Consider the following 14,425-nt stretch of genomic DNA (forward strand, 5'->3'; position numbering starts at 1 on the left):
CAGGACTCAAACAGGCCCACCACCCACCATCCCCCCTGCAGGTGGAAGTGCAGGTGCAGACGCCCCCAACCTGCAGGAGCCCCGGACTCCCTCCCTGCCTCACCTCCTCCCCCTCAACCACCACCACCTGACTCGAGAACTAACCTCACATCATGCTTCTGACCCGTTTTCACCAGTCACCGCAGGCACCCAAGGAGTCCTCCCCCTGCTACGGTGCCTCTGGAGCTTCAGGGTCCAGCGCGAGCACCCCCTCACCTGCTGGCTCTCATTCCCACCAGAACGCCGTTTCCCTGTAGCCCTTTCCCCGAGGGGGTGGGAGGGGTGGGGTTCTCTCTTCACAGCCCTGAACCACGGGACTGACAGCAGGGCCGGGGCTCTTCCTGCTCCTCGCTGACCCCTCCGACCCGTGCCTCCTACTTCCTTGAAACTGTCAGCTTCAACTCTTACACAGCTGGGCCGTGATATAAGACACCTTCGAGCCACATACGAACCCCGAGTCGTCTCCCCTCTTCCTTCTGGAGCAGCGTCGCTGTCTCCAACGCCGCTCTCAGCCCCATGACCTCCTCTCCTCCAGTGACCGGTCTTCCTCGACCGCAGCCTCTAGCCCCATGGGCAGCCCCATCAGCCCTTCATGAGGAGTCACTGGTATTTTGGGGTGGGGAATCCCCTCTTAGGCTGAACACCTGTCCCTCATGATAACCAAAACTGCCCCTGTTCTCAACAGCCTCGAGGGGCAGCACGTAGATCCTGTCAATACCAACAGCTACCCCTCCATCACCCAATGTCAACTACCCAGCATACCCACCTTCCTTCTCTCCCTCATTCCCTCCCTCCCTCAATACCCCGAACTCTGCAATCCTCAGCCCCACAGGCAACAGCTTCCTTTGTCTGAGGACCCTTCTCTGTCCCTTAACCACTTCTCGTCCTCACTGTCCTCCCTGGCCAGCACTGACTCCACAGCCCACCCCCACTGTCACTGCCAGCCGTCCACCGGCTCGGCACCTGCAGCCACACAGCCAGAGTGGCTCGGCTCACTTTTCCTCTGGGACCTGGACTCCAAAGGGGACCCCTGGCTCCACCCAACTGCATTTCCCTGGTCTAGCCACTCCCCAGATGAAGCTTTCATGCCTTGCCTTTCTCCTGGGATTTCTCAAACCTCTCCCCCATTCTCACACTCAGCTGGTAAGTGTGTTTTCCAGCTCGCTGGGAAACTCGCAGCATTCATAAGAGAATTCTACATACTCCATTGTCCACCAAACTGACCACCCCTTGAGTCTGGGCTCATCGGCTCTGGCTCCTTCCCTCCTGCCATGGACGAGGCACCCCTAATTCAGCTAAAGCCGGCCCCAGATCCCACCCCACTTGTCTAATCAAGGTCACTGGCTTCAGCAAGGTTTCCTCCTTTCCCATGATTAGACAAACAAGTTGTTTGTCTCACTGTACAAAAATGCACAGAAAAATGTTCGGAAAAACACGTGCCAAACTCTCACCAAGAAAACACAGTGTGCCTGGAATTTGGCTTTCTAGATAAATCTCAGAATTCTCCTTGATTCTCTGTGTGATGTGACTCGGCCCAAGTATTCTCTTTCATCTCGTTGCTAGAATATAGCTGCAGGCCTCCACAAGAAACAAGCCCGAGCTGCAAGCACATCCCACAGTTCGGTAATAGCCCGAGTGTAGGATTCTCACGACCTCGACCATTTTTACTACCGAGCACTCAGTCAACAAAGTCCACCGAATAATACAAATGACAAACAAGCTGTACTTGAAAAATTGCCAATGAAACATCTGAGCAGTTCACACAGACTGGTCCCTGACCACACGCCTACTGGTGTGTGGTGTGTGTGCACGCGAGTCTTTACTACACAAGTTCTCTCCCTCCCCGGCACGAACAGCGGCAAGCACGCTGGCATGTGCGTGGGTTAGAATCACTTACGCCTGACGTAAGGCAGCAGAATTACTTGGTTTCTCCCCTGTGGGCGGGGAGAGACTCGCCAGGCTTGGGGTCTCCTGATTCCCTTCAGCACATCCCAAGACCACGTGGGCAGGAGTACGAGAGCGTGACAGAGAGCGGGGACATCTCTAGACACACGTCTGAGAGGGCTGCCCAGGCCGCTGGTGTCCCAAGAACTCCGTGTCACTGCTGTATTTACCTGACTTGGGTACAATTAAAGGATTCATTTCCTGTCTAACGAGGAACCTGCTGCACTGAGGGCAGCGCGAGAGCAGAACAGACGACGACGAGTGCGTCCCCTCGTCCTTGAGCTTCTCTGGCTTGAGCCGTGTGAGGCGGCCATACAGGACCCTTGCCTTCCTCGGCATGTTTAGCTGATATCAGATCAATTTGCTAAATATATCAAAACCGAGAAGAATCACAGAAGCTGGAGTCCTTTCTCTTTGGCTCTGAGCCCTCAGCCTGACTCGTGTTTTACCTGTGCCTTGGAAAGCACCAAGCGACCTTCTAAAGGAAGCACCAAGACAGAGAACAAATCGACCGAGAGCCACATCACAACCGGAAGCTGCGGTGAAGTACGGCGTAAACCAGACAGCAGAGGCCTGCACCCCGAAACCCCGCACTAGCGTACGCAGCTCCAACAAACCACCACAGGTCGTCGTCAGAAAGTTCCACCAACCCGAGCGGTGGGCCCTCCCGGGCAATGCCCCCTAATCACACTGGGGGAGGGCCCACAAGCTACCGACGCATCCGGGGCTGCCAGTGGGAACGCCCGTAGCTGCCAGACACACACGCAACAGTGGTGCGCACTGCGCAGGGGTCACCCGAACAGTGACACAACCCTGTGGCCGCCACCTAGGTAAGGACCGTGTCGGATGGAATGAGTGCGTCAGGACCCCCAGACCTTCACCAGAGAGAAAGAGTGAAGGTAGCACACAGAACCAAGACAGCTGGGGCCATTCAACAGCACTCCTCCACCTTGAAAAACATGTTTTAAATGAGGTGTAAGTGACACATAACACTGTGAGTTTGCAGCGTACGCCAGAATGATTTGTACACACTGGGAAGTGAGCCCCACAGCAAATCCAGATTGTTCACATCCACTGCACAATTCTTTTTTCTTGTGGTGAGAACTTTTACCATCTACTCTCTCAACAACCTTCTAATACAAACAAAAACAACACGGTATTGTTAACTGTCGTCACCATGCTGTACAGCACGTCCCAGACTTACGGAGCCGCTTTCTAAGCGGAAGTTCTTATCTTCTAGCCATTTTCAAATCTTTATGATGCAAAATTTCAAACATACAGAAAAATGGAGAGAACTGTACAATCATCACCTGGCCCCACTACCTCGAGTCAACAAATGTTAACGTCTTTGCTGTATTTGCTCGCCCTCTCTCGGTCCATCCACCCCATCTGAAAGTAAGTTGCAGACATTATGTAACCTGGCCCCTTAATACTTTGGTTTGCAGCATTTCCTAAGAATATGGATATTCTCTTCATAATTCTTATACCATCACTGCATCTAAGGAAATTAACATTATTTCCCTAATATACACAGAACATAATAAAATCTTTCCAATGGACCAAAAATGTTTTTTACACGGTTTTTAGAACCAGATTCCAATCAAGGTTAACACACAGACTCTGTAATCCAGACAGCCTGTATCCCTCCCCAAGAACGCTTTACTCTATTATGCTTCGGTCATGCACGAGGCCTTCTCTTCCCATCCGCCGGAAGCATGGTGTAGAGGAGAGAGGACCAAATTGGGGTTAGATTTAAACTTTAGTCTTAGTTCTTATGCCATTTAAATAGAGTGATCTTACAAAACTCATTGACCTCTCACACTCACTTCCAAAATGAGATAGTGCAACTAAATGATCATAAGGACAGATTAGACACCCAATAATGTTTGATTTAATTCCATTAGGAAATGAAGGTATCTCTTACTATCTCAACTCCTGGCATCTGAATTCTCACTGTCTGCACTCAGGAGCTGAGCAGAGTCACACGAATCCCTTGTTACCTGGCACTTGGGAACCAATCACACAGATTTAATCTCCCTCATTAGCTGAACCCAGGGACAAAGGGATCTGACTGTCAAGGGATCTAAGTATCTACCAGACAGGTGTGCTGACAGAGTCCACCGTGCTGGACATTATGGAGAATACAAAGGTAAAGGACACGTCTTGGATTTTGGAATGAATGAAGGGGGATAAGAGAAAAGAACCTTGAGGGCTAGGGGAAAAGTGGCAGAGGTGGCCCACAGTGTGCCAGCCATCCTTACCCAGGATGCACCAGTCACCCTTACTGAATAGTTTCCTCACAGACGCGAACACCAACTACTCTTCTCTGAGGATCAAACAAGAGAACAAGCTGAAAAGACTTTAAAAGGCTGTAAAGCACTGTATGGATGTAAGTGGTGAATTCGAGAAAGGACAGCTGAGGTCCGAGCAGAGCACGAGGGCGCATTCGGTGAGTGCCCCCCGTGGGGAAGGTGGTGGCTGCGCTCTGTCATGCCTGAGGAGGACTGAGAAGGACAGGGACACAGCCAAGAGGAACTGGAAGAGCACCGACCCCGCCCTGCCCTCCGTATCCCTAAGGGCTCCGAGTCTGTTCTCTAGACAACGGGCAACCCACTGACAGTTCTTCTAGCACAGGGTGACACCATCTGACGGCAGCTTTCGGAAGTTAGCGGCCACGGACAAACACTGGAGGGAACATGGAGGCAGGAGGCGCTGGGTGCTGGGGGCTACAGAAAGGCCTTGGGAGGAGAAGGAAAGAGAGGCTGCGTGAAGCCTCCACAGATAAAACCGACAGCTTTCCTAGGATGTGCCTTCAACGGAACATCTGCCGGGCTGAGCGGGGAACAGAGGCCTGTAAAATGGTTCTTGATAAGTTTCTACGTGAGAAACAATACATCCATCGCTCTCTGTTTCGTCCTACAGAGAAAGGGGATTGGTGTGGGCACAAAATCACTGCCAACGTGATTTAAGATCATTCTCGTTTCTTTTCTATGTCTGGACTTATTTCTGTACCAGCGTTTAATATAAAACAAAAATAATAATGTACGTTCACAAAGTAGTCTTTCCTTTACTCTTAACTTCTGTTTATCCTACAGATATCCTAGGTCCCCTCGTAAGCAGAATCCTGAGAGAAACCCAAAGGCCGACGCGAAAGTGGGCAAAGGAGGTGCAACAGGAGTGGCAGGGTGGGCAGGGCACTGCTGACTAAGGGGACACAGGCCTGGGACTGACGGCTGCAGCACGAAAGGAGTTCTACAAAATAGGTACCTGATTTTCTTTAGCAGAAGATTCCAAAAAAGCTGCGTTCCAAGACTCTGCTAATGCTTTCCCTTCTTCATAACTGATCACCCTATGGGAAAAAGAAAATTCTAATTAACATACTGTGCTCTTTATTTAGAAAACATCTAGAATTATTAGTGAACCAGGCTCCACTTTTATCAACTGTTATCCTTGTCACGCAGAAGAACGCTCTCTGCTCGGTCTTACCATCCAGTGTGTGCCACAGGGGAGGGTTTTAAGGATGCCTGAGTTGGGGAACGGGACAGACGTGGCCTTACGGGAGTACCCATGCTCCAGCAAGCCCTCGCGGTTCAGAGAACACGACTGTGTTTTCCAGTACTCCAGTACCCGGGAAGCGGACTGTTTCACAGCGAACTGGGCTGTGAGCGCCCGAGGATGGGGTAGCTGTGAAGGGGTCCCCAGCTCAACTCTGCTGTGCGCAAGGCCGCACGTACCCAGCTGGCGAGCCTCGTCTCCAGACCGGCTCCGCAGCAGTGGGGGCCTTGCCCCTGGTTCGCTGATTGAACCCTGACTGCGGTAACTCAGAAACTGGGTGCTGAACGAACGAGTGCTTCCGTGGTCTCTTCAGAGTCCACTTGGCACAAACGGTGGGAGAACCCAAAGCTAATTTCCTACCATGTTTGCTCCCTCTTTTTTAGAGAAAACACTGGTCAGGGTGAGATTTTATATTGGTCTTGCTCCTGCTTGGGTACACTCGCTGCCGTATTTCGGAACACAGGCAGGCTACGCCTCAGAACAGTATCAGCACGGGAACAGGAATTACAAAAGGTATTTCAGCGCGTATATCACCTCGGACTCGATGTTAATAAATCAGTAATTATTCAGAAGTTACATACCTTTCCATGTGGAGGTCTTTCTTATTCCCAACCAACATAATAGGTATTCTAGTCACGTGAGACAAAAAAGCCAAAGGAAACTAGTCAATGCCAGATCTTACTGTTCAGAAGACAGAACTATAATGAGTGTATTTCACAAAAGAGAGAAACTGTTACTACTTACTGCACTTTCCCCACCATATCCAACAATTTTCCATGAATAACTTTAATCACTTCAAAACTGTAAAACAGAAGCATGAAATCAGACATCCATCTTAAGTGCTGGTATTTTTAAACGTTTCTTATATAATGTTTATCGTGGGAAAAATATATAATGTCATCGACTCATCATTTTAATATAAAATAACCTGAACGCAAGGAATTCCTTAATTCTTTCCTACATGTATCTGACACCAACCAACTCTTACTGAGAATATTCAAAATGAAATAGGTGAGATATTTAAATGGGAAAGTCTAAAACTTGGCTGACAAATCACATAAACACAAATTTTAATCTCTGAATAGACATTTGCAGGGTGTTCTTTAGCTAGAGGGCCCTAGCAGTCAGCCCGTGTTCCCCACTAATATGGTGAAAACACACAAAAAGTAAATCAATTTATGGAGTTCCCATTTCCAGTAGGAGAAGAGCTCAGATCATGTGCAATCACTATTTCTCTAGGCAGCTGGAGCGAGGAAATACAGAGCTTTTATTCTATCCGTGTAAGAAAACATCTACTGGGATATTTTTCTCCCTTAACAACCTGTTTGCTCCACAAGACAATCACTGAAAAACATTTAGCCTGGTAAGTCTGATGTTACTATAACCAATTCCATCATGATCTATGCTGACGAATGCTATCTACGCAGAGCAAACAAACTCAAGCAAGCAGCAGGAGTGAGTCCTACCTTTTGATTGATGTAACAGAATACACAAGAATATAACCATTAATATCTATGGAGTATGTCTGAGGAAAGATGGAGTATTCATCCTGTGGGAGAAAAAATAATTCCATTTGAGTAGAAGTCTTCATGTAGCACAACAAGCAATCTGTACCCAAAGATTTTCCACACATGACCTGGTCAAAGAAATCAAAGGAAACAAAAAGTAGATTAAAATATTCTTCTAGAAACAGAGCCCAAACACTCAGGACTTATTTAAGACAGGTCTGGGGCTGATACTTGCTTTACGCCAACATTCGAAAAACGAGTCTGGCTATTTTAAGACTTTTGGGGAGAAGGCTAATAACTTCTGCAATTCCTGGGGAAAGAGGATGGAAGAAATGACAACAACAGGTCCTGTGATCCTACAGGAGGCAAAAAAGCACTAACAGTTCTTTTACGGAGAAAAAGTCCAAAACCTTAGATCTCACGGGAAATTCACGAGTGCTTCTGGTTTGTTCCATAAATTTGTATTTTCCTATGTAAAACTGTTACGTCTCCACTAAACCTATTCTCTGCGTATGAGTCACAATGGCCCCAGTGCCAGTTTATTGGTCATTAGTGGGCTGTCCCCAGCACTTGAGAGGGCAAGGAGAGAGGAGAAAATCAAAACGCCGGATCTTGTGTACCCAGACTTCTGAGGATCAAATGAGTTGTTTATTGAGCAAGTCTACAAATCAAAAACAAAGGTACACATTACGAAACAATGTATCAGTACCCAGTTTCATAAAGCAGCTTTAGGGAACTCAAAACTCGGCTTTAGTATTATTAAAGCATACTAAAGGTCTACTGTCAGTGCGGTTTGCCTTAGTACACGTTTCATTCTCTGTTGAAATGTAATTATCAACATGCCACGTATCTCAGGCACTATTATAGAAAATCAGGCCAAACCATCATTATATCAACCGTCTCTGTTAACTCTGCAATTCCACAGTGTGGTTACAACCAATGTTCATGATGGCCCTGAATTACTGCCCCAAATTATTACTATTTACCATAATAATAAGGTATCTTTAAAAAATAAAAATCAAAGGAAAATTAAGTTTTACTGTCAGCTCTTTTGGTATCATCAGTAGTAATCATTCATCAAAAGAGCATTTCTACAACTCAGGGCTTACCGCATATGCAAAATAAAACCTTTGTTTTCATTATCAGTTTCATATTAGTTTCATTAAATTGAGTTCATTTTAGTGTTAAATTTTGAGAATGCATTTTTGTTAATGGAATGACAGGTCTTTCCACCCAGATTAAAAACAAATTCCAAATGATTTTAGTCACTAGCTGAGCTACAGTAGATCCAGAGTTCAAATCACCTTCTCCCTGGAGAGAAGACGTGGGAATAAAAGAAATGAGTCATCATATTTCAGAGGCGTGGTGCAAACCACCACCAGTTAGAAAGTATCCTGGGGGGAAGCACCTCAGCTGTAACAGCAACCAAAAAGGACAAAATTCTAGGAATAAACTTAAGAAAAGTGTACGATCCATCTGAAGAAAATCGTAAAATACCCCCAAGACATCAAAGATGTAAGTAAATGGGCCAGCGTGCCATGGTCCTTGGCAAGAACGTGTAGGTCATCAAGGTACCCACTGATCGATCCTGAATTAACATTTCTAAATGTAACAGAATCCTGATAAAAAGTGTATTTTTTCTGAGAAACAGCAATTGTAGAAGGAGCTGGGTGAAACTACAAAAATACTTATTTAATTAAAATAAATACCTACTATTTCATAAATGAAGTGGACTGAAAAATCTATGAAGACCCAGACAGACGGGAATTAGGTAAATGCTAATTTTGGCAGTTCTGCTCAGTAAGGGTAAAAAAGTAACCCTCAAGAAAGCTGTACAGGGAACAAAAGCAGAAGCATCTGGGGGATAAATGAATGGCCAAACTGGATCTCTAACTCACACTTGAGCAAAAATATATTGTAGAGGATTTAAAGATTAAAAATGGAAACCATATGCATAGTAGATGGAAGAATTTTTTAAGAATAGTATCAGTTGATGGGACGCCTGGGTGGCTCAGTCGGTTCTGCCTTCGGCTCAGGTCATGATCCCAGGGTCCTGGGATAGAGCCCCATGTTGGGCTCCCTGCTCAGTAGGGAGTCTGTTTCTCCCTCTCCCTCTCCCCACTAGTGCTTTCTTTCTCTTTCTCTCTCAAAAAAAAAAAAAAAAAAAAAAAAGGAATAATATGAGTTGAAAAGAGATTAACAAATTCAACTATATGAAAATGAGAAAGTTCTTCATGACTTAAAACCTTTCAAACAAAAACCACAGAGAGAAAACAAACCAAAACCTTGTGGCTCACATCACATAAAATGCTGATTTTCTGTACATTATTAAGGGGTCTCTCAAACCACTAAGCAGAGATGGTTCACCCAAGAGAAAAAGGACAAAGTACACGGACAGGATAACTCCCAGAGAAGGAAATACAAATGCCCTCAAACAGGAAAATATGCTCAAACTCCTTCATGAGAAGAAAAATCCTTATTAACTGGGATACTCTTCTTCACCTAGCGGACTGGCAGATAACAAGAGATCTGCTAAACACCGTGCCAATGAGCACGCAGGCCAACAGGCCCCTGCTCCTTGCCGGTGAGAAGGTGACCGCCGGCCGAGGATGCGGCAATCCTGCCGCCAGAACGTGCTCTTGACCACCCACACACGCGGCTGAAAAGGACACAAGAGGCTGACCGCTGGTGTCACTGCTGGTGGCAGCACGACTGGAAACGACCTACGTGTCGATTAATTGTCAAAGCACGCTATATCCGAACGACAACGTATTGTGCAGCCATGGGGAGGACAACTGGGGAGGACAACTGGGGCCGTACGAATGGCTATGGGATCACCTCCAAGATGGAGACACAGAGATACGTTACTTCTTGCTTGAAGTACATGGGGAGGACAACTGGGGAGGACAACTGGGGCCGTAAGAATGGCTATGGGATCACCTCCAAGATGGAGACACAGAGATACGTTACTTCTTGCTTGAAAAAGAAAAAAAAAAAAAAGAAAACCCCAACTCTATTTGTATGTTCACGCAGAGAATATCTGGGAAACATATACTAGAAACTGGTGATGGGGCTGCTCTTGGAGGGGTGGAGCTGATGCCGCCGGAGTGGGAAAGATGGAAGCTTTACTATTTATCATTTTGTGCTATTTTATTTCTGTAATATGTGCATTTAGTACTATTTTTAAAAAACTGAACTTAATACTTGTTTTTTTAAAAAGGGGATTTGACATTATGAACACGACTGCCACTGACTCACTTGTCACCGAGTCTACTTAAATTAGGCCCAAACAAAATCTTTCATGCAAACTAAAAATAATCGACTTGTATGTAACTATGTTCATCATCATCCCTTGCTGGGCAATGAAACCAGATACGACATCAACTACTAAGTAAATAGGACGTGCCATTATATGTTGCTACAGGTTTACTCCAAAAACGCGTATACCAGTGAACAAATGCGCTCTAGGTGGCGGTGACAGGATCTGTCCTCTCCACATCATCTCCCCCTGCCGCTGGCTGTCTCGGCCCCAGCCCAGCAGAACCCAATTTTAAAAACAGCTCTTGGAGCAGCTGTAAATGTGACACCTCGTCCAGTTGCTACTGAATGAGGTGTACGTGGTTCTCCAGGACCACAGCACGAGGAAATGCTGTGTCACATAATCACGGATCACAAATATGAACGTAACCTTCTATTCCATAGTCTCCTAATTGAATGTAGCCTTGAAGAAAACTACTAGCTGCAATGAGAACAAATTATTCAAGGCAGCTAAATTTGGAAATATTCTGTGCAAAAATTCTCTAACTATTCTTATCTGGCAGTAAGAGAACTCACAGGAGCAAGAAAAGCAGAGCCAGTCGCTGACCTTGCCCTTGCCATCCCTCACACCATACACTCACTCCCCGAGATCTCGGCTTCTTTGGGGCGGGGCATCCTTTATTACTCTATCATTAAAACAGTTAAAGGCACATGATGCTCCACTGTACATTTATGCTTTAGAGCAAAACAGAACCCTAGAGGAACACATCTCTATTTTGATAAGGAGTCAACATAAAGGAATTTTCTCTCCAGAAAAATGTTTTCAAGGACAGCTCTACTCCAAGTATAAGCAACACCCGCACTATTCCATCCAGTGTCTTGTTAACATCACATCAAGCTGCCATGCTAGGCACTGCTCTGGTCTTAGGAGCATCAAAGATCTAGAAATATGGACCAAATCCTCGTGAAGCTCGCACATCCACTCTAAACCATGCAACAGTCCCGTAAAGGCAGGCACTACGTCGCCAGTTTGCAGATGAAGAATCTGAGGCACAGAAAGGTTCATAACTTTCTCAAGGTCACCCGGTTGGTAAAAAAAAAAAAAAAGCCAGGATTCAAGTGCCGGCAGCGTGACTGCAGAGCCCACATTCCAACAACCCTGAAATACTGGTTCTTCTTCTGGCCTACTACAAAATGTATTTCTCCAGTAACGTGACATGAAAGTGATTTGCCAATTTACATCCTCATTCCCACTTTCCAGAAGCTTAATGAAAATTCAAAATGAAGATACAAAAAGCAAACCAAGATCCGGATAATGTCAGAGGCCCTCTATGAATGACGTGGCTGTGCTTCTTTGCCCATAACACTATCAGTTAGCACCCTCTGTCCCAGCATAATTATTACCAGGGCTCCCTTCACTCTTAAAAGTGTCCTGTTTTAGGCAATAAATTACAGTCACTTTAACCATAAAAGATACAAACAAACTCTCAGAATCCAATATAATGTCTTATCCCAGAGGATCTTCTATGGTAACTTCTAAAATAAGCTGCGTCCTCCACATCCTCACTCCCCTATGGAGACTTCTACTGCTCCCCCTTGTTCCTTTAAGCTCCAAACCCCCTTTCTATCACTGGACAGGTACCCCGCAGAGTAAAAGCCTCGGAGGGCTCTGCCCTAAGGCAGGGGTCATGAGGCCTGATGACAGAAGCCCATTATACCCACCACCAGGGGGCGTGTGTAGGGTGAACGGGGGAGTGTGGTGGATCTGTGATATACACATCCCATTTATTTACTTTGAAGCTTCCAGAATTGAAACTCCAGGGTTTCTTCAGTGCTCAAACCACTCAATACAGGTGCCCAAACCACTCAATATAGCTATTTTCTTGCTCCATTAGGAGGCTACACTCTGCTCCTATGTTCACTTCAAAACATAAAGCAGAGGGAGTTCATTCCAAACCCACAAGACAGGCCAAACCATTCTCGGTCTATCTCCATCTCCCTGGGTTCCAGAAGAAAAGTCTCCATCTAACATGGCGGACCAGATTACACTACACACACCCTCCTGCTAGTCTGATCCTTTGTTGACTGTAAGAGCAAGGAAGGACTCGGAGACCAACATCCTCACACCCCAGCAACTGTTTTAACAGATTCAGCCCCAAAAAATGGTTTCTAGTAAAGGCTGGACGGGTGTCATGGGAATGGGGAAGTTCAGCTGTCAGGGTTAAGGGGTTTCTTTGTACCCTTCAAGTTCTCTCAGTTTCTTTCACCCACTGCTTCTAGTCAATTCCCTGGTCTTCCACTCCTCAAATCCCTACTACATTAAACCGTGAATATGGTGTTGGATTTTTTTTTTTTTTGGTTACTTAATCTTTGGCAATTACCTACTGTCTACAAATCAAATCAACACTCCCTAATCTAGTAATCATATGACTCATCTATAAACCAGCGCCTTTCTCATGCCTTTCCCCTGGAAAAGACTTACTTTGTCTTGATGTGGCGTACGTATTGGAAAGGAAGAAAAAGCAGTAATATGATTCTGATATAGAACGCAAGTTTAGAAAAACAGGAATACACTATCCTGTGAGAAATACAAACCTTCCCAATGTTATGAGTATATTTCACACCATTCTAAAGTAGAAGAGCAAGTCAATGATTTGGAAAAACTGCCGTAAGTGTCTCTTAGTAGACAGCCTATTAGTATTCAGCCACACATGAACCCCGAAGGGTTTCCTCGGCATTGCTGCTGTGCCGAAGCATCGGCGGCAGGGCCAGGACCGTCAGACAGAAGGACAGAGGAGATTCTGAGACACTGGAGAGACTTACTTGCCCAGCTGTGTCGACAAGTTGAAGATGATATTCTTGTCCATTGACTGTGATCAATTTTGTGAAAGCTACAGGGGAAAAAGGAATTAAACATCAGTTCAATGGAACAGATCAGCCCACGTTTACAGATTCTTCCCCCACTTCCATTTCTAACTAAGAAATACTGGCTGACTGATGCAAATCAAGGTTCAGCAGGCCTTAAACCTTTTTCAAAGGAACTGAACTTAGGCAATAATTCACATCCTGTAAAAGTCACTTGAGTGCTCATCTGTGGCTACGCCTTCCTCTTGCGAAAAAGTGAAATACGCGACATCAAGTTTGAGGTCGAGAATGAACCCAAAGCACAAAACTTTTCATTAATTTATAGGAAGTCTGATGTCAGAGCACAAAGAGCTAATATTAACTGCAGTATTAAGAACTTTCAGTACATAAAAAAAATTAACAATTTTATTGACAGATAAAACAGCAAAGGAACAGGTGTTCTGCATGAAGCCATCATTCCCACTTAGCTTAAGGATCCAAGCAATTTTGTGACAACTTCTTTTCCCTACCACGGGGGAAAAAACCAGACTCAAATAACTTCCGGAAAAGTCAATTCAGAATTCTGAGGAGACAGACTTCAAATAAATGTAGACAAAAGAGGAAAGAACTATTAATAGTAACAGAATATTAAAGCGTAACCATCTGGAACCCTGACAACGAAGGGGAACTGATGTCTTTTGCATCCCCGGTCCCAGCCATTTGTCTGACATGAGTCCTCCAATCTCCTGGCTGCCCATTCGACTTGACTAGAACCGGGCAGCAGAATCTATCCCTTGCATGGCTGGGAGAGGACCCACTGTTGCCCACTGTCCCACAGCCAAAAGGGAAAGCAGAAACAGACCCAGGAATATCACAAGAGAAAACTTTTTTTTTTAAAGATTTTATTTATTTATTTGACAGAGTGAGAGAGGGAACACAAGCAGGGGGAGTGGGAGAGGAAGAAGCAGGCTTCCAGCGGAGGAGCCTGATGTGGGGCTCGATCCCAGAACACCGGGATCACGCCCTGAGCCAAAGGCAGACGCTTAACGACCGAGCCACCCAGGCGCCCCAAGAGAAAACTTTTAAGTGACAAGGGGGATAGAGAGGAGATCTTATCTGAATGCTGAGGTCCACAGGGAGAGAAAGGGAAGCTCATGCTAGCATCGTAGCCTCCTACTGCAAGCAGGGGTGCGGGAAGCAGGTGGGCAAAAACCACGGACCACACCACCCAAGCAGACTGCCACACTTTTTCTCACTCTTGTGCCCTTGATGGAGAC

The 14,425-nt window shown here is 45.9% G+C and overlaps 1 protein-coding gene across 2 annotated transcripts in view; it reads right to left on the reverse strand.

Annotated features, from left to right (window-relative positions):
• RHEB (Ras homolog, mTORC1 binding) overlaps nt 1-14,425 on the reverse strand; it is a 41,543-nt gene that overhangs the window by 590 nt on the left and 26,528 nt on the right. For both annotated transcript variants that reach the window (XM_026479185.4, XM_026479186.4), the window contains exons 3-7: nt 13,128-13,195; nt 7,005-7,087; nt 6,283-6,339; nt 6,120-6,167; nt 5,251-5,332 (exon numbers count right to left, since the gene is read on the reverse strand). In XM_026479185.4, the coding sequence (XP_026334970.1) occupies nt 5,251-5,332; nt 6,120-6,167; nt 6,283-6,339; nt 7,005-7,087; nt 13,128-13,195 (338 nt within the window). The remainder of the gene's footprint in view (nt 1-5,250; nt 5,333-6,119; nt 6,168-6,282; nt 6,340-7,004; nt 7,088-13,127; nt 13,196-14,425) is intronic.

The sequence above is a fragment of the Ursus arctos genome, unplaced genomic scaffold (genome assembly GCF_023065955.2).
Source record: "Ursus arctos isolate Adak ecotype North America unplaced genomic scaffold, UrsArc2.0 scaffold_3, whole genome shotgun sequence".
Classification (NCBI taxonomy): Eukaryota; Metazoa; Chordata; class Mammalia; order Carnivora; family Ursidae; genus Ursus; species Ursus arctos.